Source organism: Spermophilus citellus, assembly GCF_964194105.1.
Source record: "Spermophilus citellus genome assembly, chromosome: 9".
Lineage (NCBI taxonomy): Eukaryota > Metazoa > Chordata > Mammalia > Rodentia > Sciuridae > Spermophilus > Spermophilus citellus.
The window spans coordinates 9,011,480-9,035,180 of NC_138191.1; the positions used below are offsets into that span (position 1 = coordinate 9,011,480).

Here is a 23,701-nt window from a genome sequence, read left to right on the forward strand (position 1 = left end):
TAGCGTTCATCATAACTTGGTGTATTATATATTTTTCTAAAGCCTCTCTCTCCCCTCCAGAATAGAACACTAAAAGGGAGGGATTTTTATCTACGTTTTTTCGTTGTTGTATCCCCAAAGCCTGGGATTGTGACTAGAACATAGCAGGCACTGAAGAAATGTCTGTTGAATGCATGATTAATGGATGAATAAATGAAAAACCCTTACATGTCTGTATTGGTGTGTATCTGTGTCTGGGATTATATGCTTGTATTTCTGGGCTCAGAACAGTTCTATTTTTAAATTTTTAAATCGTGTTGGCCTCTGCGTATGTGCTTTTGAACATATGGAGGATTCTCTGGGTCTGTGCATACTGTGCTGCTGAATATGAGCTTGTGCATTTTTCTGCTCGTGTCCTCTAGTTGTGTGTGGACGAGTGTGGACCGCTCAGACGGGTGTCAGGATTCTTGGAGGAAAGAGCATGTGTAGCTGTGTTGCACCAGCAGAGGGCACCAGGGAGCCACGCGCCCTAGCTCCGGGGCCGGATCCACAAATCTTGGCGGGGAGCGTTAGGGACCCAGGAGACCTAGAATCTGCAAGAAAAGAGGTGCCGAACTCTCTAGGCCAGCACGATTGTAAAGTTGTGCAATTCCTGGGGCTCCTGTTATTTCCCCTCGATTCATCCCTGAGACCGCCAGGCACCCCCAGCACCCTGTGAGCAGTATTTGGTTAAGGGCTGGCAGATGGGCTGGTTGCCACACTGAGCCCTTTGGAGGAGACCTCTCCTGAATGTCCTCATGACTCTCACCAGAAATCCCCTCCCTCCCAGTTCCTCCATCTCTCGACCCCGAAGGATCTCCATCTCCTGCGTGCTTGGAGATCTTCCCTCTGCGGCTCTGTCTTCTGGCCAGCCTTCCCCGAGAGGCGGGAGGAGACGATATCCGGAGGCCTGGGCCCTTCGAAGCCGTCGAGTGGGCTGGCTGTCCCTCTGGATGGGTAGATGCCCAAGATGAACAAAGGAAGAGTCCCCTGCGCCTCTTCGCAGCCGCTGAGGACTCCAACCCTTGGTCCGGCCCCCTCTCCTCGGTGGCTAAGAGAACCCCACCACCCCACCCCTCGCCGCGCGGGGGTTCAAGGCCCGTCCAAGAAGACTCTGGGGCTCTGTAGGTGGGAGAGGAATGTTCACCCCCCACTGTCCCCTTTACTGGTCCGTTGAGAATTCTTAATTTGGAGAATCAAGGGTTCGATTCTGGTGTAGGATTTTTTTTTTTTTTTAAAGCGGTCTTTAAGCTTTTTAACCCCCCACCGCCACACACACACTCAAACACACACGCTCCCACGCCCTCCCTCAACACCATCCTCTTCTGGGCTGGAGGGTCGTCCTCAGTCCAAGTCCCCCCACCCCATCCACAGCTCAGGTCCGGCGCCCGGGAGCCCAGTTTGGGTCTGTAAGTGGGAGGGGCGCGGGAGGGCAGGGGTCCGGAGCTGCCGCCGGCCACGCTCTGTACCCCGGGTGCCTCTGCCCTCGATCCCTCTCTGCGCTCTCCTGCCATCTCCGTCCAGCGAGGGGAGCCAGTGTGTGTGCGCGCGCGTTGGGGGACAGGGGGAGGGCTGGTGGAGGGAGGCGCCGTCGGGGGGAGAGTAGACGTCAGGCGGAGGGAGGGAGGGAGACCGGGAGACGGGGAAGGAAGGGAAGGGGAGAGGAAGGGCGAGCGGCGCGGAGATCGAAAGAGACCCGAGCGCAAGCTGGGGAGCAGGGAGAATTGAGGCGGGGGGCGGGACCAGAAGAAGGACCGGGAGGAGAGAGAAAGAGGCGCGGAGGAAGGGAAGTGAGTTTGTGCGCGTGAGTGTGTGCGTGTGTGCAGGCGGGCGGGCGGGGGGCGGGCTCCGGGCTCCCTCCTCCCAGCCCGCTCCTCCTCTCGCTCGCTCGCTCGCTCGCCAACTCGGGCCCCAGCCGCGGGCGGGCGCACGGCGGGCGGGCAGCATGCTGAGCCTCCTCGTCTGGATCCTCACTCTCTCCGACACTTTCTCCCAAGGTAAGCGCCACCCCCCCCCCCGACCCTGGCCCGCCCCCGAAGCTCGCCCCCACTCCGGGACCCCGGCCGCGCGCCGCTGGGGAGCGGGGGAGCCCGGTGCCTGCGGCCGGGCGCCGGGTCCAGGCACCGCGAGTCCTGGGGGAGGGGGCGCGGAGTCACTGCGCTGGCTGGAAGGAGTTTTCCGTTGATCTGCCCAAGTTGTTTCCTGTGGTTGCGCGGGAGAACGGAGGACTGGGCCCGCTAGGGCCGGGGTCGGAGTGAGAAGGGGACCCGGGCGACCAAAGTCTTTCTTGGAGCCTCTGGCAGCCCCACTTGCCCCTCTGAGGCCGGGGGTCCGCACCCCTGTATCCTGGCTAAAGAAAAAGCTGCAGACGGGTGGGGTTTCAGATTTGGGGGGTGCGCAAAAGCTGGGGACCCCGCTTCCCGAAGACGATGCTAAGGGATCCCCCGCCCTTGGGGTGGGGAGACTGGAGGCTGACCCGCGGTCCAAGCTGCCTGAGGCTGCCCCCTCCCCGCCCCCAAGGAGAGTGCTGGGGGCCTCTGGTGGGGTTTTGGAACCGCTGCCGCGCGAGAGAGGTTCTGGGCGGGGAGCGGAGTTCCAAATACTGCTTCAGGCCAGGTGGATGTGGAGGGGGCCCTGAAGGGGGTTTGGCACCCACTTGGGGATCCGGAAACTGTTCATGTCTGGGGGCTCATTTGGAAGTGGCTGGGAAGTGAGGGAGGTAATGGAGAGAGATGAGGATGTTGTTAGTGTATCCTGAGCAGGGCTGGTGTGTGTGTGTGTGTGTGTGTGTGTACACACCGAGGGTCCAGACTCCAGCCAGAACTGGGGTCATGGGAGAGGGTTCTTACTGGGGTCAGTGGGAAAGGGTTCTTGCCTCCCGGGTCTGACTCCAAGGGGGATTTAATCCTTCTGAGCTCCACCCCCCACCCCAAATGGGGCTGACACCCCGAGATCAACACACAAACACTGTTAAACAGTCACAGACGTTGAGACAGACTACTCACCCACTGAGACACAGACATAGCCACCAACGTCCCCCACCACGAGACAGACACACAAAGACACAGACACATGGGAGGAAACAGATTCCTCCCCCTCCTAATGGCTCACACTTGCACATCCGTCTACCCCAGCATCCAAACTCACACACAGTTCATGTATGCAGGCGGGCATTACAAGGACACGGTGCCCACTTCCACACACATCAACCCCCGAGCAAACAAAGAAACTTGCACAGACAGTCACCCGGGCAGACACCTACGGAGTGCACAAAATGGAGGAGGTGGTCTCTTTTGGGGAGGGGGCAGATCTGAGAAGAGGGAAGAAGGTTTGCATTGAGGAGCCTCAGGCTAGCCCAGCTCTGCTCCCTTCCTGGTTTGTGGGTGTGTGTTGGGGGTGGGGTGTTTCACTGGACCCCTCCTCTCCTTGTCAGGCCCCTCCCCGGCTCCTAAGGCGAAGCCCAGCTGAGATGGTGGGGGCTGGTCTAGCGGCATCTGTCCTCCCAGGGCACCTAGCCCCCCCCCCCCATTCCCTTAAGGTATGGGGAAGCACACACATCTGGTGGTGTGGGAGTGGGAGGTGGTGCTGGGAGAAAGGGGGAGGCCTGGCCTCCGGGTTGGCAGGCCGGGCCAGCCACTTGGCAGAAAGTTGGGAGGATGACTTAAGATGACTTAAGTTCTGACTTTGTTCAGCCAAGCCTTGAGGGAGGGGGAGAAGGGGGAGGGCTGCGCGGTGGGGGAGGGGCGGCCGGGTCAGCGCTGGCCTGTGTTGGGGCCAAGCTGCTGTCTGTCCCTCTCCTCTCCAAGCCCTCCCGTGTCAGCAACATGGATCCGAACGGGCTGGAAGGAACAAAAGGCTCCAGTTAGCAAACAGGAGCGACGTGCGGACTGAGTCGGGGACCGGAATGGTCAGGAAGAAATGTGTGTGTGCCCAGTGCCTCTCTCCCTTTGGAAAGGGGGAAGGGGCTGGGGAACTCAGGAGCTCCTCCCACCTCCTGGCCTCCAACTGTGCGTGTGTGCATGCGTGTGTGTGTGTGTGTGTGTGTGTGTGTGTGTGTGTGTGTGTGTAGAGAGAGAGAGAGAGCTAGACCTCATGAAAGTGTGCAGAAGTATTTGGGGTAGGGGGAGGATACCAAAGAAAGGAATGGGAGGGAATGGTCCAGAGGGAGAGGGAATCACTCTTGAGTGTTCAGGCCGGAGGCTGGGAGGGGGACAGCAAGGGTCTGGGAAGAAGGTGGCACAGGAGGGGGGGCTTGGCAGGCCCCCCCCTCTCCTTAGCCTCCATCCTTAGAAAGGAGTTCTGGACCGGGGACTCAGGCAGGGGGGAGGAGGCAGGGGTGCTGTCGTAGGGCTGAGGGGTGGGGGGGTGGCCCAAGAAGGCACAGCACTGAGGGGAGCAGACAGGAGGAGCCAGGAAGGGGAGATTCAGCCCAGGCCCAGAAATAAAAATCGCATTTTAAAGAATTTCAATGGGCTTCATCAATCTTCATTTTTCACTAAATAATTTTCTGTATCTTATCTAAATGAAAACCATTATCCTTCCCCCCGTTTTCCATCATGCGCCGGCTCCTCAGACTGATTGCGCCGAAAATTGAAATATTTATTCATTTTCTGGGAGATTTTCTCGCTCGCTAGTCTCGGGGAGGAGAAATTGAAAAAGAAAGATTATAGCTAATCAGAGCAATGTGGGATGACAGGCCGCTGGGGCGGGAGCTGCCTCCACCACGGGAGGGTGGCTGTGGGGGGAGGGTGAAAAAAGTCTGTCCCTCTGGTCCCCAGAGCTCCCCTTGGCATTCCTGGTATTGCTTAGGAGGGGAGTAAAGGGTAAAGGGAACAGGCCCCAGGGCCTCCTAAATTCCCAGTGTTGAACTCTCTGAGCTCAGCTACGTCCTGGCAGAGACAGCCCGCCTGGGAGGGGAGTTGGGAACTGGCCCTCCCCTCCGTTCTGCACATGGATAGACACACACTCCAGATGTCCCACTTCTGCCCAAAGCAGGGCACTGAGCTTGGGGAAGAGGCAGGGGGAGACGGGCAGAACCCCCTCCTTGACCTTGATTGGACTCCACCTTCTGTCTTCTAAGTGATACTCAGACCCAAAGGGAGGCCAAGTGTTGGTGCCACCACCCGGGATCCAGATCAGCTAATCAGGAGAGGAGGCGGCACCCAGTCCTTTCCACCTTCTCCTTACCAGAGCTGGGTGCTCGGCCCTCCTGGCTCTACCTTTGGTTCTCCCGTGGGGCAGGGGTGACTGAAGACCCCTGCCGTTAACCCACCCATGCAGAGTGTCATGTTCCCAGGAAGCTCCTCGAGCAGCCACCAACTCTTCATTTCTCTCTTATCCCGTGGCTTCTGGCCCAGTGTCGTGCACACGGTAAATGCCCCTTAAATATCTGATCAATGGATTGATTTGATGACATTGCCGCAGTGTTGGAGGGAGGCAGGATTAAACGGTGATTGAATCACAGGCTCGCCTCCAGCCCCCACCTGGGTAGTCGTGCAAGCTTAACCAAGTCACGTGCGGTGCCTCTTTTGGTGCATCTATAAAGTGAGGATAGTCATGACGCCTCATAGGGCTGTGGTGGCCATGAATTATGTTGACCTATGGAAAGTGCCTGGATCAGTGTCTGGCACAGAAGTGAATGCTTCATGTGGGGCTTTGCGTCTTGATGCCAAGTGGACAGGCAGTGGGGCCCTCTGCACGGCCTTCTCTCCTCTTTACGATTCTCTTTTTGTTCCCTAGCCCCAACTCCCCTGAGTCTTGGCCCTGGGCTTCAGTCAACCTCTGCTTTGTATCTCATGGAAACAGTTGTGGGAGGCCCAACGGAGAAAACTCAGCACCCCAGCCCCATGTGGAGACCTCAGAAAAGGTCTCAGGAAGGGACTTGGGGAGAGGGCCCAGTAGAAGGGGGGGTGGCATCTGAGTGAGAAGGAGCCAGAGGTCTCTTGTGCAATGAAGAGGGTCACTAGCCCAAGGTGGTGCATTTCAGTCTGGAAATAATATGAATCATTTATTGAGCCCTCATGCTAATTACTAATTACGCAATAGCTAATCTAATCTATCCAACATTCCTCCCGAGATATACTCTGTAAATAACCCCATTTCATGGATGAAAAAAGCAAGTCGTTTTTATTTTCTTATTTTTGGTACCGGGTATTGAACCCAGGGGTGCTTTACCACTGATCTTTATCCCCAATCGTTTTTATTTTTATTTGGGGACAAGGTCTTGCTAAGTTTTGGAGGCTGGCCTTGAACTTGTAATCTTCCCTTGTCAGCCTCCCAAGAGACTGGAATTTCAGGCATGCACCCTCATACTCAGCTAAATCAGACGATTCTTTGATGACTATGACAGGGCTACTAAATGACTTTTTGATAAAAGGATTTGGGGGCTGGGGCTGGGGCTCAGTGGTAGAGCGCTGGCCTAGCATGTGTGAGGCACCGGGTTCGATTGTCAGCACCGCATATAAATAAATGAATCAGATGAAGGTCCATCAATATCTACAAATATATATTTAAAAAGAAAGGGTTTTATTGGCAAATAAGGTTTGCAACCCCGTGTTTTTTTCTGATCCTAAACGCAGCCTCACAGGCCAGGGTATTACAAATCGCAGAATATCCCTGTACTCTCAAGGGTGACTTCTGGAGACGCTCAGAGGCCTCCAGAGGCCTGGGGTGAAGCACTGGGTGGGGAGAATCTTCGGAAAAGGCCCTCACAAGTGTCCGTTTCCAAATGGGTCCCAGGCCTGGCACACAGGGAGGCCAGGGTCTTGGATGCCTGGTTCCCACCTGCCCGATTCGTCCAGCTTGGCTTAGGGGAGTGTAAAGTTGTCATCGGAGGTCAGCTCTCAGCTGGAGGTGGCCGAAGGCTGAGGCAGGAGGATCCCAAGTTCGAGGCCGACCTTGGAAACTTAGTGGGACGCTATCTCCAAGTAATAAATAAAATGAGCAAGGGGTGTACCTCCGTGGTAAAGCCACCCTGGTTTCAACCCCCATCACCAAAGCACAAAACAGAGCAGAACCAAAAAGTGAGCCGCCTGGTTCCAGGGTGGAAGTTAGCCTGGGGGAAAGGGGAACTTAGACGTGGAGGGAGGCAACTTCCTTCATGCCCCCGACTTCTGGGAGCTCTTTCCATCAGGAGGGAAGTTCCTCTCCGCGCTTCCAGAGGTGGGAAAGCTCTGCTCCTTCCTGACCTGCCAGTTCCTGTCTGGTTTCTTCCCAGGGTGACCGGCCAAGTGACTTGGCCATCTCCCAGAAGGAGCTTTGACCTGGAAATTGCTGGGGGTGCGACCGTGGGTCATTGGGGAAGGAGGAGAAAGAAGCCTCTGTATCCTCCCTCCTGAAATGTGAGGCCAGGGAGAGGCCGTCCGTCCTCCTCGGTGAGAGTCAGGAAGGAGAAGGAGCTCTTCAGCCGGAAGGAGAAGGCCACTTGCTTTTGTAGAGGGGCTGACTTTGTGTTTTGCATATACCAGTAACTAATTTAATACCGACGACCACGATCTGTTAAAGGCAGATGTTATTATTTCCATTGTGTATTTGGATAAAGAGGACTCCAAGAAGTCCTATGGACGAAGTCTCACTCTAGGCACACCACACTAAGAAAGTCAGAGCCCTCGAGTCCCTGGTTCTCTGACTTGGGTCCCTGTGCCTCTTGTGGCCTTCGCTTTTACACCTTCCCACCCCTGATTCTCTGACCTGATGGGGTTACTGGAGCACCCAGGATGGAAGCTTCTTCACTCCCAGATGGCCCTCCACCGAACATCGTTCCTCCTGCCTCTCTCCATCCAGAACACTCTCCCTCCCTTTCACAGGTTCAGTCCATCTGGAAGGAGCTCCCAGGGCCTCCTCCTTCCGTGTTTAAATTCTTCAGCAACTTTTATTAACTTCGTGGTCTCCAGGGTCTGCAGTCCTCTTCCCTCTCTGCTCTTCTTGAGCCCCTTTAACAAAATTGGGTGGGTATGGAAGTAGACGGGTCTTTCAGTCGGCCAGCCTCCTTGGGAGGGAGGGTCTGCATTCCAAGGATGGAAATCTCTAGCACTTTCCAGCACATTCCATCAGTTTCCCGGGAGACAGGGCTGCTGCCTCATTTCTCTGGGGCCCTCCCGGGAGGGTGATGGGGGACCGTTCCAGAAGGCTGTGGGACCTGGGGGTTGAGGCAGGGAAGGGGCACAGGAAGCTGAGTGTCTGAGGTGCTGTCAGGGTCCAGCAGGGCCGTCCCAGGAGAGTGTCGCACCCCGGGCTAGTTTAGGAACCCGAGATTCTTCTCCGGAACAGAACCATTTGTTATCTCTCTGCTGGGTCCCCTTCTGAGGCATTCTGAATGGGACTGGTACAAACTTTGTTCCTTCATTGAGCAGAAAAGTAGTCACGTGTTGCTTAATGACGGAGACCATTCCGGGGGATGCGCGCTATGAGGCGATTTCCTTCTCGGGCAAACATCACCAAGTGTACTTGCACAAACCAAGATGGCTGTGACATCAACTAGGTGACATAGTTTTCTGCGGCCACAGTCGCATAGGGGGTCTGTCGTTGATGGAAATGCCCTTATGTGGCTTGTGATTATCAACAAATGTACGTTACCAAATGCAAAACATCCTGGTAAGAATTTTGTGGAATTAGAGAAATGACAGTTCATGGTCCTTCCCCTCCAAGAAGCTAATTACACATTCTTATAATGCAGGAAGAGAGGGGGCAGTTGGTGGTGCCAGGGTAGTGTGCAAGGGCAGAGCTGGAGAGTTCGAGACAGGGGAGTGTGCTGTGAGCTCTGGTGACCAGGAAAGGCCAGTTGGAGGGAGTGAGCCTAAAGATGGGGCCCCACGTGGATGGGGCAGACTGAGAACAGGAGCAGGCAGGATGAACTCTCCACCCAGCCAGGGCGTGGCTGTGTCTGACTGCTGGGTAGGTGCAGGGGGGCTGGCTGAGGATGTGGGCTGGAGAGCTATGAATGAGGTGGTCTCAAGCAGTGGACTGGAGGCAGACCCCAGAAGACCCTGAGAGGCCAAGCCAGGTGCTGTGGCCCAGGCCTATAATCCCAGCATTTTGGGAGGCCGAAGCAGGAGGATCCCAACCAAATTGCCTGGGCCACTTAATCAGATCCTGTCTCAAAATAAAAAGTAAGAAGGGCTGGGTTGTAGCTCAGTGGTAGAGCCATCCTGGGTTCAATTCCCCGTTCCCAAGAGGGCCAGGATAAAGGCTGGCCTGTAAGAAGCAGAGAGCCAGGGACTTCTGATATTCAGGTAGACAAATGGTGCAGCTCAGGAGGCTGAGACAGGAGGCTGGCAAGTTCAAAGCCAGCCTCAGCAATGGCGAGGCACTAAGCAGTTCAGTGAGACCCTGTCTCTAAATGAAATACAAAATAGGGCTGGGGATGTGGCTCAGTGATTGAGTGCCCCTGAGTTCAATCCTTGGTACCAAAACCAAAAACCAAAACCAAAACCAACAAACCAAAAAACCCAGTATCTTATCACCCGCATCTCATTCTTCACGAAAACCTCCTTCCTCTTAAACTCTGCCTTGCTCCCACCCTGGACTGAGGATGTGACCCAGGGATGCTCTAACCAAGCTCCGTCCCCAGCCCTTCATTATTATTCTAAAGTTTTGAGACAGGGTCCTGCTAAATTGCCCGGGTAGGCTTCAAACCTGCCATTCTCCTGCCTCAGCCCTGCAGAGTCCCTGGGATTATAGATGTATCACTACTCTTGGCTCCTCTTAGAACTCTATCTGCTGCAGCAGCTGTGGAAATGTGCAGCCCCTTTAGTAAAAAAAAAAAAAAAAAAAAAAAGAGAGCTAGACAGATAGTCAAAGTTTGGCTGGACAAAAGTGAGCAGAAAGTCAGAGAAATATCAGTTCCTCCCTGGGAAGTCTCTGATCTGTGACCCAAGTTGGGGACACTTTGGGAGGATGAGGAAGTCTTTCTCTCTGTGACTCTGGGTATAAGATAAAGATGCCTGGAGACAGAGTTCAAGGGAGATAGCCAGAGGAGAGCCCTGCCCCTCTAAGATACCTGAATGGGAGTCAAGGTCCTTTGTCATCCGTCCCCTCTAGGCCTGGGCCACATACATCTACAGGGCCCAGAGTCCAGGGAAACATCTGGTTCCACTAAAGTGAGGGCCAGTTGGGGTTTGGTCCCTGTGGGGTCAACCCTGGGCTGCTGGCACTGGTCAGTGGCCTCAGCTCTGAGTGCATTTGGGGGCTGAGCCTAGAGATTCCAAAAACCTGCCAGGAATTGAGCTCTGCTTTTCACCGGGAAACCTTTGAAGAGGGGCCCGCCAGGGGGCTGAGAGCTGGTGCTCCTGAGCTAGCCTGGTGTGTGTGTGTGTGTGTGTGTGTGTGTACACCCCCCCCCCCCAGACCTGGGGATAAAAAGGTAAGTGAGATTTAGCCTCTGTCCTTGAGGCACTCTTAGCCTGGTGTGGGAGATGGACGTATAAACACATATTGACAATCCTATAAGATAAAGGTTGTAAGAGAGGTATGTGAAAAATGCTCCAGTCTCCCTGTCTGGGGGAGGGGAGCGCACAGATGTGGGCCGGGGACTGCCCGGCCTCTGGAATGCAGGCCCTTCCAGATATCCTGGCTCTGGACAATCCCCGATTGTACCCCCTGCTCCGGATGGAAGGAGCCGAGGAATCCGAAGGAGTGAGCCGTCCCTCCCAAGGATTATGATTTCCAGGAACAAAGGCAGTTTATCTAGAGCACCCTCCCCCCCCAAATCTCCCAGCCTCGGGTGCCCCCCTCCCTCCTGCCCACCCCCACCCCCTCCCAATAGGGCTTGGTTTCTAAATTAACGTGCTTCTCCTCCTCGGCAGAGTTTGTATTAGTATTAATTATTGTGACTTGGCCCCCTCCTGTCTGAATTCTCCCAGGAACAGCCTGGGGCCCTGCTCGCTCCATTACCCTGCTTTGTGGAGCCGGGAGGCGCTTTTAACCGCGTCTCCCCATGCGATGCGCTGAACTGGGAGCTTCTTAAAGGGAAGGGGCAGAGATGGACCTGTGGGAGAGAGCAGAGCAGACAGGAGGAGCCGGAGAAGGCATCTTCCAAGTGGGTAGGGAGTTTGGCAAGTGGAGCTCTGGGTCAGGAGGTCCCAGTCATCCAGAAAGACCTACTGCCTGGACCCAGCTGGGTTTTAATCCCACACCCTGAGCCATTCACCTGCTGCTCTGTGTCTCAGCCCCTCCCTACTCCTGGCCAGCCCTCCCCCCTCGTCCTCCTGCTGGACTGCACTCCCTGTGGGACCGGCTGAGGGCCAGAGGTCCTACACTGCCCTCGTTGCCCATCTCTGCCCCCACCCCCTTCAGCTGGGCCATGCTGCCCGAGCTGACCCTCCCAGGCCTGCCACTCTGTCCATGATGTTGGATTCTAAGCTGCAGGACCTATCGCCCCGGCACACATCTGGGATGCCTGGTGTGAGTCAGGGGGTGAAGGGAGAATGCAGACTCATTTTAATGTCAGTGGGAGCCAAATATAATTATAAAGGAAAAAAAAAAAAGTCTGACTTTGCAAAATAAATAAATGAAAGAATAAATGGATGGATGCAATGCGAAGCCAAGCTGAAATGGCTTCCGGATTATCTGGACCGAAGCTGCTCTCCGTTTAGGCAGAAAATTGAGAAGAGAGCCTGGAAAGCCTGAATTGGAAGGGATTTAGTTGGCACATATTGCCTTAGGTTTCTGACGAGGGGCATGTCATAAGACACAAACTCGTCCCCGGAACTGGGTGACCCTGAGAATGCCCTGGGACCTCCTAACTAGAAGGTCTGTGGGAGGGTCAGCCCCTCTGCCTGTCAGTTATTTGGAGCCTCAGTTTTGCTGAGGCCTATAAAAGGCCGATGACTGTTCCTACCTCACAGGGTTGTTATGAGGATTGAATGAAAATATATTAAGGAACAGTATCTGGTACTCAATAAACCATAGTTATGAATATTGCACAGGGCTTGCTTTTTTCCACGGTTCACAGTGCAAGGCAGACCGGAGAGGAAACAATAGAATGAGAGATGAACAAATAATAGGCCAAATACAGATAAGTCTGTGCTAATGGTGCCAAGGGAAGTGACCAGCAATGTGGGTAATCCCTGGTCTCTGGGGTTCAGGGATCTTTGGGGAGGCTCAGGGAATAATGGAAAGTACCCTGGTTTATAATTAGGCCTGTGTCTTAGATTTGGAGACTGAATGAGCCTCTGTTTCCTCATCTGTAAAATGATTGCACCTACCCACCTATTTTAAGCCCTAATAAAAACGCCTCAGAGCAGTGGTGCATGTCTGTCATCCCAACAGCTCAGGAGGCTGAGGCAGGAGGATTGCAAGCTCAAAGCCAACCTCAGCATTTAGAGAGGCCCTGTCTTAAAATTTAAAAAATAAATGAAAATAAATTTAAAAATGGGCTGGTGATGTGGCTCAGTGGTTAAACACGGTGGGTTCAATCCCTGGTACCAAAGGGGTCTGGGGGAGCACTCTTAGGACGGTGCATGGTAAGTTGGAGCATCATTTTAACCACTGTCTTTCCAGAAGTCTTCAACTCATTGTGTGAGAGCCAAGGCCTCTCAAGTTTTAGTATGCTTACAAAACATCTGGGAAAGCCAGGCCCAGTGGTGCACACCTGTCATCCCAGCGACTTGGGAGGCTGAGGCAGGAGGATTGCAAGTTTAATGCCAGCCTGGGCAACTTAGCAATACCCTGCCTCAAAAATGAAAAATAAAAAGGGCTGGGGTTGTAGCTCAGGGGTAGAGCACCCTTGGTTCAATCACCAGAGCTGCAAAACAAAACATCTGGGTAGACTCTTGATTCTGAAAGGCTGGTGCCAGATGCTTGTCCTAGGACCGCACTCCTGAGGCGTGAGAGCATGCCCTCCTCTAGGGAGATAGATCTGCAGCCATTCTAATGGGAATCAAGAGAAAATAGAATTCATTAACAGAACCTGCTTTTCAGCCAGCTTAGTTGTGTAACACTCCCCTGATGGATCATCGATTCAGGAGTCCCGAGGTGTTTGTTTTAGGGAAGCGAGTCGTGGGACAGGAGAGGGTGCAGAGCTTGCCTGTGTGTGCCTGTCCTCAGCTGCAACGCTGACCTGTCCATTTCCTCCCGATGACCCCACCCACTCCCTGCCAAATCTGTACTCACACACTGCCAGCTTCCGAGTTGAAAAGCAACCGGCCAATGTGTTGGTCGGAACTCCTCCGTGCCTGAGCCAGTCACTTCCATTCCATTTTATTATTATTATTTTTAAATGAAAAGTCCTCATGATTCTTCTCAATGGGAGATGTTGGGTGGGTGTCTTTTTGACAGAGCATTTGGTCAGAGTCTTGATCCTGTTGGTTTGACTTGAAAATTGGGTCAGGAGCCAATCGCACGACGGTGGGGAAGAAGGGAGGTCCTGGGCTCCATGGGGGGCATGATTTGGGGGGAGCGGTGGGGAACCTTCTCGGGGTATGTCAACTTCTCATTCTGTGTAGACCTAACACTTGCTCGCCAACGTGACGCCCTGACTCAGGCTCCCTCCCATCTCCATCACTGTGAGAGCTCCAGGCTACAGAGGAAGATCTGGAGGTCAGAGAGGAGAGACTCCTGCCTTGGGGGGGGGTCTCCTGGTTCTGTGGGGAAACTCAGACGGGAACCCCCACTGATTCTTCCTTATCCTCTCTTCCTTCCCAAACAACATGAGGGCATATGTAGTTGTGAATGGGAACGCTCGCAGACCATGAGCATCAGTCCTGACGGGTTCCACCGTAAATAAGGAAGGGGCCAGACGGATCAGGTTAGGCTTCCTGGAAATAGAGCAATAAACTGATGTCAGAAAGGAACATGGAGGGACGGTTCTTTAAGAACCCCAACATCAGCCCGTCCAATGTCACACCCCTGTAATCCCAGAGGCTTGGGAAAATCGCAGATTCAAGGCCAGCTTGGGCAATTTAGCAAGGCTGTCTCAAATTTAAAAATAAAAAGATCTGGGGGTGTAGCTCAGTTGTAGTGCCTTGGGGTTTAATTCTTCCTGCCGCCAAAGAAAAAAACCAAAAAAAAAAACCCTCAGCATCTTTGGACTCTTAAGATCTCTCTCTCTCTTTGTCTCTCTCTTTCCCTCCCTCTCTCTCTCATACAGGGATTGAACCCAGGGGGCACTGACTCACATCCCCAGCCTTCCCTTTTTTTATGTTTTATTTTGAGATAGGGTCTCTCTGAGGCTGGCCTCCAACTTGTAATCCTCCTGCCTCAGCCTCCCGAATCACTGGGATTACAGGAATGTGCCACCACACTCAGCTTCAAGGTAGCACTCTTAAGACCCAATTAACGGGGGGGGGGGGGGATCAACCTGGACATCCATGTTTAAAGAAAAAGGAGTTTCATCAGCTAAATCCGCTCACACTCACTCCCATTATCTGATACTCTGTGGTAAGCAGGAAGTTCTTCCTTGTGTCTAACCTGAAACTTTCCATTTCCTGCCTGGAAGCAGTCTAATTAGGGACTGTGACAGAATGCCTCCTCAGTATTCCCTCTCTGTACATTTTTTCTCAAACTTCAAGGCAAAGTTCCTGATATTAAGAAACAAGCCTAGGTGAAGCTGCTTCTGAAGCCTCACAGGAGCCAAAGAAGTTTCTCTCACGGGGAGTCAGATTTTGCTTTCCAACTAACCACGGAGGCGGCCCTTTGCAGTGTCTCCAGCCAGGGCCAGAAAGAAGCTGCCTGAGTCACTCTGTGCCCTGACCTGTCCAGTTCCCCTTCTCTGCAGCTCAGAGCAGCTGGGGGCCAAGAGCTCTGCTGTCCTTCCCATCTCTCTGGCCACGACCTGCAGGCCCCTCCCCCCCCCCCCGGGGTGGGGGTGGCAGGTGGGGAGAGATGCTGGCATCTGCTGCTGAAGCCAGGTAGGGAGGGACGTGGGCACAGGGCTGGTGGCAGGGTGGCCCATCCTGCAGTCAATGACTGTGTTGGCAGGAAGATTGTCCTCTCAGAATCACAGGGTGTCCTTCCTCGGCCCGGTTTTGTGTGGGTGGACATTAAGCAATATGAGTGTAGGCAGATGAAGGGCAGGTTGGGGCATCTGTGGGGGGCCTGCCTTTGGGAGTCTCCTCACCCGTGGAAGGAGTTGGGCATTTCCCTGGACCTGACTAACCGCCAGCTCTTAGCTCTAAACCTGAACTTGAGAGAGAAGACGACCCCATTTCTGCTCTTCGATAGGTAACTACAATAGGGGAGATGACAGCCCCTACTTAGAGGATACAAACACATAAATACCTAGATCATCTAAATAATGGGGGCGGATCTCGAATCCTGTTATGCGCCTGCTGTGCAGAAGAGGATAGAAGAGGCTCTAGAAACCACGCACGCACGCGCGGCGGCACTCGCCTGTAAGACCAACTGCTTGAGAGGCTGAGACAGGAGGATCTCAAGTTCAGAGGCCAGCCTCGGCAACCTAGCAAAGCCCTTAGCCACGTAGTGAGACCCTGTGTCAAAATAAAAAAAAAAAAAAAAAAAAAAAAAAAAACAACACAGGGCTGGGTGTGTGACTCAGGGGTTCAATCCCCAGCACTGAAGGGGGTGGGGGGGAGAGAAAATACTAGAAATACTGCATCTGGGCAGTCAGTTGGGGAAGGTTCCTTGGGAGGGTGGAGGGAAGGCAAGAGGGAGGAATGGATTCAGGTGGGAAGGAGAGACGGGAAGGTAGGCAGCCCCTGGAGGAGGGGGGCTTTGGAAGAAGAGTGGAGGCCAGGAAAAGAGGTGGAGGCTCTGGGGAGCCCAGAGCCCTGGGGTCACCTTGCCAAGTGCGGCCCCTGCAGCAGTCACACCAGCCTTGTGACACCTCCCGCAGGCACCAGGCAGCCCCGCACCCCGTGAGGTCTGGTGCTCAGGCAGCTCCCGTTCCCTTGAGGACGGGTGGAACGAGGTCCTCTAAGAAGACGGGTCCCTGGTCCCCACAGAGAGGAGCGCAGAGTGGACACAGTGACAGGTGGTGTGTTTGCAGGGTAGAGCCAGCCCGTGGGGCCGCCGGCATGCGTTCAGGGGTAGTGTCCCCTTTATCAAGGGTAGGAGGATAGGACAGCCATGGCCCGGGGTCCTGGGAGCTCAGCCTGTGGCCGGGCGCGGGGACAATCTGCGCAGCCCACTCGGTGGCTGGCCTCCCCCAGCAGAGCCCGAGGCCCCCCCCCCGCGCCCCGCCCCCCAGCCGGAGGCTCCCCGGGCCCCCTTCCTCCTGCTGTCCTTCCCTGTCTGTCCGTCTGTCTGTCACTCGGCGGGAGTGAGATGCGCCCTGCTCCTGGAGCATTTGGTGCTTGATAATTTGTGGATTATAGCTAACTCTCGATAAAGATTCCCCTAATTGCTTGGCTCACCTCAGGTTCTATCATCAAAGCAAAGCCGAGAGGCCCCCCTCTCGCCCTCCTTTTCTTTTTATTATCTCTTAATTAATCACTCTGGCTTTCACACTTAGCAGATAATTACAGTCTCCTGGGCATGCGGCTCATTTTCATAACCTCCTGCTCCCAGCCAGCAGCAGAGGGGGTGGGGAGGGAGAGGGAGACCAGGGGAGAGTGGGCAGAGCCATGCTGGGGGGAGGGGGGGGCGGCAGCCAGGGGGTGAGCCCAGGGGGAGAAGAAGGGGACCTGGGACCCAGGACCCTGGGCCCGCCCTGCAGGGCTCCACCATGCGGCCTGCCGCAGTGGTTTCATTAATGAGGTTCTAGGCATAAAGTTAGCTAGAAGAGATCAAAATAAAACACACAGACAGTTACCTTATTTATATTGCTAGGTCCGAGACGGCTCACCTCTCTGGTTCCCACCTCTAGCCGCCCAGCAGGGCAGCAAGGATTACTCAGGGCTAGCAGGAGAGAGAGAGAGCGAACACGCCTGGGAGTAGCCCTTTATTGGGGAACAAGAGATTCAGGGGAGAATTCCATCCAATGAAGGTTGGGGGGGCTGCACTCCAAGGTCAGGGTCAGTGATTGGGTCTCCAGGGTCAGTGGTCAGGCACACCCCCACACGGATGGGCTCTCTCATCAGGAAAGGGTCGGGAAAGCTTCAACAGAGCCAAAGCGCCTCAGGCCCTTAACGGGAGTCACCCAATCACGTGTCAGAATGGCTTCCCACACAGGGCCTGCCACTAGAGCCCAGTCTTCATCCCCAGAGCCGGGTGCCTCCAGCTCCCCCGCCCTGGCCTGGGGTACAGCAGGAGCAGCCCAGGTCAGACAGCACAGGAGGAGCTGGAGGGGGTCCCCAGGGGAGTTGGTGCACCCCTGTGCCGGGAAGTGGGGCGCACAGAAGTGGGAGAGGCCGTTCAGGGAAAGGAGAAGTCACTGCCCTCAGGTGGGGACCAGGCCGGGGAACTCTTCTGCTTTGGAGGGAGCAGAACACACATCTGGGGCCTGCAGCCTGGAAGAGAAGAGGGATGTTCACTGAGTAACTCGGAGGAAGGGCAGGCCAGGCACTTAGGCCTCCCTTTCCCAGGTGGAGGCTGTGCCCCGGGCTCCCCAATCTGCTCATCACTCCCATTTTCGAGATGGGGAAGAGCTGCTGCTGCTGCTCAGGGAGAGGAATTGGTCCAAACCACACCAAATTGGACCCAGGCTTGACGGATTGACCGGAAAAGGTTTTCTTCTTTTTCTTTTTTTCCATTTTGGAAATGGGGATTCTATCAGGAGTGCTTGGCCCCCGAGCCACACCCCAGCCCCTTTTATCTTTTATTTTAAAACAGGGGCTCCCTGAATCTCCCAGGCTGGCCTCCGACTTGCAGTCCTAAGCAAGCCGGGACTCCAGGCGTGTCCTACCCAGGCCTCATGAAAAGGTGGAGTTCTTAACCCCCGGCTCCACAGGGTCAGAGCACAGGACCGGAAATAGGGGGAAAGGGAGGGAGAGGATGCCGCTCCTGCTGGGCCCTCACCCCTGGACCTGAGCCCCTCTGCCGCCAGGACCTTCCTTGGGCTTCCAACCCAGAGAGACCACGGGTCCAGATGAAGGATCAGAGAGGCCCAGGATGGCAGTGTGTCCAGCGAGTTAGACACAGAGCTGGACTGGAATCCAAATCTCCCGTTTGTGTGTGTGTGTGTGTGTGTGTGTGTGTGTTTTCTGTATCTGTTCCTCATTTCTGTGTCTCAGCAAGTCTCTGTGGCCTGGGCCTCTGCGAGTCCTAAAGGAAGAGGTGGGGACTTGTTGCAAGTAGTTTGACGATAGAGATGGAAAAGAGGCCAGCCTCTGCGATTTATCAAGACCCAGACTCAAAATAAGAAAGGACGTGCTCCTAATGGAGTGGCCTTACGCAGTGACCTGGGCCTGTCTTCTTATCATACGGTGAGAAGGTTAATCTCCTCGACACCTTCTGGCTGCCGTTCCCGACTGCTTGCCATCCTGTGAGGGTTCCCCAGAAGGACTGCCTCTTCCCCAGTGGGGCCCCGGGCCTCTCTGATGGATTTTGTGAGCAATGGCTGCAGGTCCTGGTTTCCGAGGGCCAGAGCAGGGGTGTCCTGGGAGGAGCCGCGTTTGCTCAGGAGTCACAGTGGAAGCCAGGGTTTTCCTCCAGGTTCAGATCTGGCCTGGACTTGGGATAGGGGAGCCGGAGCCCTGTACCCCCCACCGTCCTGCGGATGGCCCAGCCTGCCCGGGGGGGAAGGTGAGGACCCGGCCCAGGGTGTGGGTGCTGGCGTGTGTGCGTGCTGATAAGATTTTCTCCCTGAAGAAACATGTTCTGGCTTCGCCCTGAACTTTAGCTTTGGTCTCTGAAAAGGTTTTGCAGAGTCTTGTGGGAACATAAACATTTGGCAGAATTTTTTTTTTTCCCCCTGAAAGCTATTTCTTCTTTTTCTGGGAACTTTTTAGCCAGTAAGATCAAGGCCTCTCCACCCTCCCTCCTCCTCCTCCTCCTCTTTGTGAGACACCCAACCCCCTCTCTCCTCTCCAAAATCAAAACAAAGTTAACTGGTGTGGACTGGGAATCGTCCCCCGGCAAACTGGGCCGGAAGAGAGGAGGGAACGCTCTCCCAGGAGGAGAAATTACCAGGGAGGGGAGAGAGAAAAAACTCCAAAAGGCATCCGTGGTGGAAAGCGAATTCCAGACATTTAAAATTCTTTTGGTTTTAATCATCCTGGAGGGCCGAGCAGCGCTGGGGGCTGGGGGAAGGGACCAAATGAAAACCAGGGCCCTCTCCTGGACCCGGCTCCCGGGAACCTGAGTCTGACTGTGACGTCCCAAGCCCTCCTTCGCCCCTTCTCTGCCCAGACCCCCCACGACCTCCCGCTGCCCGCTGACCGGGCCGCTGACCGCCTGCACCCACTGGGGCTGGGGAGAGCTCTTCCCCAGCCCTCCTTGGGTCTCCTGTGACAGGCTCTGCTTACCCTTGGTTGAAAGCAGTGACCTTTGCGTTTTCCAGCCAGATTGCAAGTCCCCCAAGGCCCCGGATTATGTTTTGTTCAAAACAAAAAAACACCACCAACAAACAACAAATACCGGCCCCCTCCCTGTGGGCTGGGCCCCCTCCCTGTGGGCTGGGACGAGGCCTCTTTTCCTCATTAGTGAAGCGGAGGCCTTTAAAGTGAGCCTGGAAGGGCCTCCAGATGGAGGGGAGGTGTGTTCTGGAGGCCACCTCGGGGTCCCCTCAGGGACTGCCCTGGGGGGGTGCAGCCATGTCCCTGAGGCCTGGGGATGTCAGGGTCTCCTTGTCCCTCTGTCAGCGACAGGCCCTGACGCCGGTGGCTAGAGATGGGGTGGGGGGCCGAGGGGTGTGTTCAGGCCAGATCAGAGGGAAGTGGGGTCCAGGGAGCAGAAGTGAGGGAAGCCACACTTGGGAACCTCCCCAAACAGCAAGGTCGCTATTGGTCTGATTTCCTCTGGAGGCAGCCCCCGTTCTCATTCTCCACCACCAGCTCTTTGTCCTACTCCATACTCCTCCACCCTCTGCTTTTCTAAAATTTTGATTCTTGGGGCCTTTGTGTTTTTGTTTTTAAGGATTGAACCCAGGGGTGCTCAACCACTAAGCCGCATCCCCAGCCCCCTTTTTAATTTTATTTTTTAAATATTGAGGCAGTGTCTGGCTAAATTGCTGAGGCTGGCCTCCATCTTGTAGTCCTCCTGCCTCAGCCTCCCAAGCCACTGCGTCACCACGCCTGACCTTTGTTGTTTTTGTTTATTTCATAGAGAATCTTCCACCTCCCTCCTCCAGCTTCCTCGGGGCTGATCTTGGGATCTTAGATGCCTCCCTCGGTTTGGCTGTAGAAAAGGGAGCCCACTGGAGGATGCTGGTGATGCCAGAGGCCCAGGGTGATGTGTTCTTCAGCTTCTGGGTAAAAGGGCGAGGTCTGGAGTTCAGACTACTCTGTGGGAATCCAGGAGCTGCTCCCTCCAGCCAGGGTGACGTTTGTGTCGGTCATTTCACCTCCTTGCAGAAGAACAGTGCCATCCACCTGGAGTGACGGATAAGATTGCATAAAATAATCTGTAGAACCCTTGGCACGGTCGGTGTCTGAGATGTCTGCAGTAGGTGGCATTTATCAGCTCCTACGGTCTCAACGAATCCTAACTACTTCTTTTAAAATTAAAAAACTTATTTTAGGGTACTGGGGACTGATCCCAGTGGTGCCATACCGCCGAGCTGCATCCCTAGCCCTGAATTGTTGAGGCTGGCCTCAAACTTCTGGTCCTCCTGCCTCAGCCTCCCCAGCCTCTGGGATTATAGATCTGCACCCCAATACCCAGCTCAAATATTTTGTGGTGTAGAGTAATGAAAAGAGCCCTGGATTGGTAGTTAGGAGACCTGGGTTCAGATTCGGTCTTCTTAGTCCTGACTTTGATCTTGTGCAAGTCTCTTTTCCTAACTCTAACTCGGAATTCATGAGTCCTATTGTGTGATATCCTGGCTCCTGCCATCGGGAGTTGAGAATATGCGGTAAAGTGAAGTCCTTGGGGGTAGGGCCCCCTTCTGTGTCTTGGTCTTGCATCTCCTCCCCAGTGCCTGGTATCAGCACTCAGGAAATGGGTTAAATAAGTGATTGAGCATAAAATAGTAATCTGTGAACAATGTGGGAATGACTTGCTTTAGGTGGGCACAACTAACCCTGTGGTAGGGTCTGTTTCTCTCGCTGGGCTGAGTAGTCGCATCCTGGACCTCTACCCACTGAAAACCAGAAGCACCTCCCATTCCAGGTGTGACAATAAACAACCCTCCAGCCAGGTGGCATGATGCGCACCTGGAACCCCAGCTGCTCAGGAGGCTGAGGCAGGAGGATCCCAAGTTCAAGGCCGATTTGGGCAACTTAGTGAAACCCTGTCTCAAAATAAATAAATAAATAAATAAATAAATAAATAAATAAATAGGACTTGGGGTGTGGCTCAGTGGGAGAGGGCCCCTGAGTCTGATTCCTAGTGCCTCAAAAAATAAAATATATAAATGAGAGGTTTATATTGTTGCGGAAATATTCTGAGAGCTCATTTTGGAAGTGATGAGGTCTCCATATGAGCCGTGCCTAACTTAGGTAAGTGAGTCTGGGCCAGGGAGACAGGAGGTGGCCAAGTCACCTGGGTAACCCACCAGGGAGGGTGAGTGGAGGCCCTGACCCCCCCCCCCCAGGAACACCTGGGGTTGTGGTCAGGGTCGGTGCTGTATCTGGTGGACGCGGGAGTCCTGGAGGGGCCGGGTGCTGGCTGCTGCCCTCGCACGCCACCCCCCAGCCCTGCCATAGCAGCCAGCCACCTCCTGGGCCGGCCAGGGCACCTGAAAAGAGTTGGAAACTCACAGATTTAATCCAACCCCTCCCTGTTAGAGACAAAACCCAGGGCCTTAGGGTGAGTGAGTCCATGGCCCAGAGCGGGGGTTAGAACTGGAGGCTCCCCCTTCGCCTCCTCCTCCCCAGCCAACCTCCTTCCCTTCTCTCTGGAAATCTACTGCTGCCTCCCGGACCCCTCGCCCCCCATGGCACAGATCCTGACGTCCTCCGTGACAGGTCAGGACCTAGAGGCACATTTCTGTAATCCTAGCGACGCACTGAGGCAGGGGGATGGCAAGTTGGAGGGTGGCCTCAAAATAAAGACTAGAAAGGGGGCTGGGGATGGGGCTCAGTGGTAGAGCCCTTGGGGTCAGGCCCTAGTGTGTGTGGGGGGCAGGAACACTTCCTGGGGGCGCAGGGTGGTGACCGAAGGAACCTGCTTGCCCACTAACTGCTGGAGGAAGGGGGGCCCCCGGGAGGAAGGGGGTGGTCCCCAGAGCATATAGGGTGACGCCGCTCCCCAGGCTGTCGGCAGATGATGCTCCACCCTTTCCAGAGAGGCCCTTATCTGTCAACCTCTGCCCCCTCCCTCCTCAGCACCCCCTCCCTCCTCAGCACCCCCTCTCTTGCCGTCATGGCAACCAGGGGATTAGGGCTTGGAAGTCCAGAGATGGGAGAGGGTTCAGAGAGGAGGCAGGTGGAAGGAGGTAACGAGAGAAGGAGGTGATGATGATCAGGAGCCGCTGGGCGCTGGGCGGGGGGAGGGCAGAGAGAAACCTCATCCCCTAGAAAGAGAGGGAAAGGTGGGGGTGGGGGCGGGGGGGGGAGAAACCTCAACTTTTATTTAAAATCAGAGAGCAGTTGTAGGCCTGGAGTCGTTGCCATGGCGACGGCAAAGAAAAGGAGATAGAGAGCTTGTGAAGCCTGAAAATCCAATAGGGGTAAATGTTTAAAGCCAGGAACAAAAACCATTCAGAGATAATTAAGTAACAGGCTGCAGGTTCCGTACTCCTGGCCATTGTCAGAGGATGGGGCCGGGATGCCAGCCCTGGAGATGCCGGCCGGCTGCTCTCCCTCTCCTCCTCCACCCTCCACTCCTTCCCCGGCTCCTGAAGAGGATTTCAGAGAGGCGCCCGGGGAACACCAGCCCTGGCCTCATTGTCCCTCCTGGGGATTTTCCCTGCAGCCCCAGCACCTCAGACAGACAAGGCTGGACAAGTTTGCTCTCCCGGACCCGATTTTTTTTTCTTTTTTTGGTACTGGGGCTCTCCCCCAAGGGGCACGTTACAGTGAGCTACACACACTCCCCCCCCCCCCAGCCCTTTTTCTTTTTTTTTTTTTAATTTTATTTTGAGATCACGTCTTGCCACGTTGCCCAGGCTGGCCTCTCACTTGCGATCCTCCTGCCTCAGCCTCCCCAGTTGCTGGGATGAGCAGGTTGATGCCACGGCACCGGGCTCTCTCCCTCCCTTGGGGAGAGAAATAGGGTCTGTGTAGGATGAAGAGGTCTTTGTCAGATAAACGGAAGAGTTTCTGGACACCCCGAGTACCCGATGCTTGGGTTGTGAGCTTGCTTCCTTCCTGGATTGTTCCAGGTGAGGCCAACCGCTGGGTTGTGGGGGTGCTTGGGGTGTTCCCCCAGGAGAGTGCCTGCTGGCCAGACCTTCATTGTCTCTTGCCACCTGGCTTTTCTGTGACTCTTCTCAGGATTTTTCCAGACCTCAAGATGCCAAAAACTGAGCTGATATTTGTGGGGCTAGGTATCTCGGCAGTATTTCTATTTCTTTTCCCTTCCTTCCTTCCTGCCTTCCCCCCGATCCAGCAGACAGAGCTTTCTTCCTTCTTGGCCGAGTCTCCCGGGGCCCCTCACCCAGCCCAGACAGCACAGTAGCCGGCTGGCCCCTTGCCCCCTCTCCTTAGTGGAATAATCCTCTGGGTTCTCCCTCCCCGTGTCTTCAGATCCCTCCCCAGAAATTGTGACTATCCGAGAGGGCTGTGATGTCCTCTCCTTCCTCTCA

The 23,701-nt window shown here is 54.9% G+C and overlaps 1 protein-coding gene across 5 annotated transcripts in view; it reads left to right on the top strand.

Moving 5' to 3' along the window:
• The first annotated feature begins 1,665 nt into the window (after positions 1 to 1,665).
• Positions 1,666 to 23,701, top strand: part of KIRREL1 (kirre like nephrin family adhesion molecule 1) — a 98,312-nt gene continuing 76,276 nt past the window's right edge. For 2 of the 5 annotated variants that reach the window (XM_081305857.1, XM_081305858.1), the window contains exon 1: positions 1,685 to 2,015. In XM_081305857.1, coding sequence (XP_081161983.1) covers positions 1,964 to 2,015 — 52 coding nt within the window. In that variant the 5' untranslated portion in view covers positions 1,685 to 1,963. Of the gene's footprint in view, positions 2,016 to 23,701 lie in introns of all 5 variants that reach the window. The other 3 variants (XM_081305859.1, XM_081305855.1, XM_081305856.1) reach the window with 3 other exon arrangements.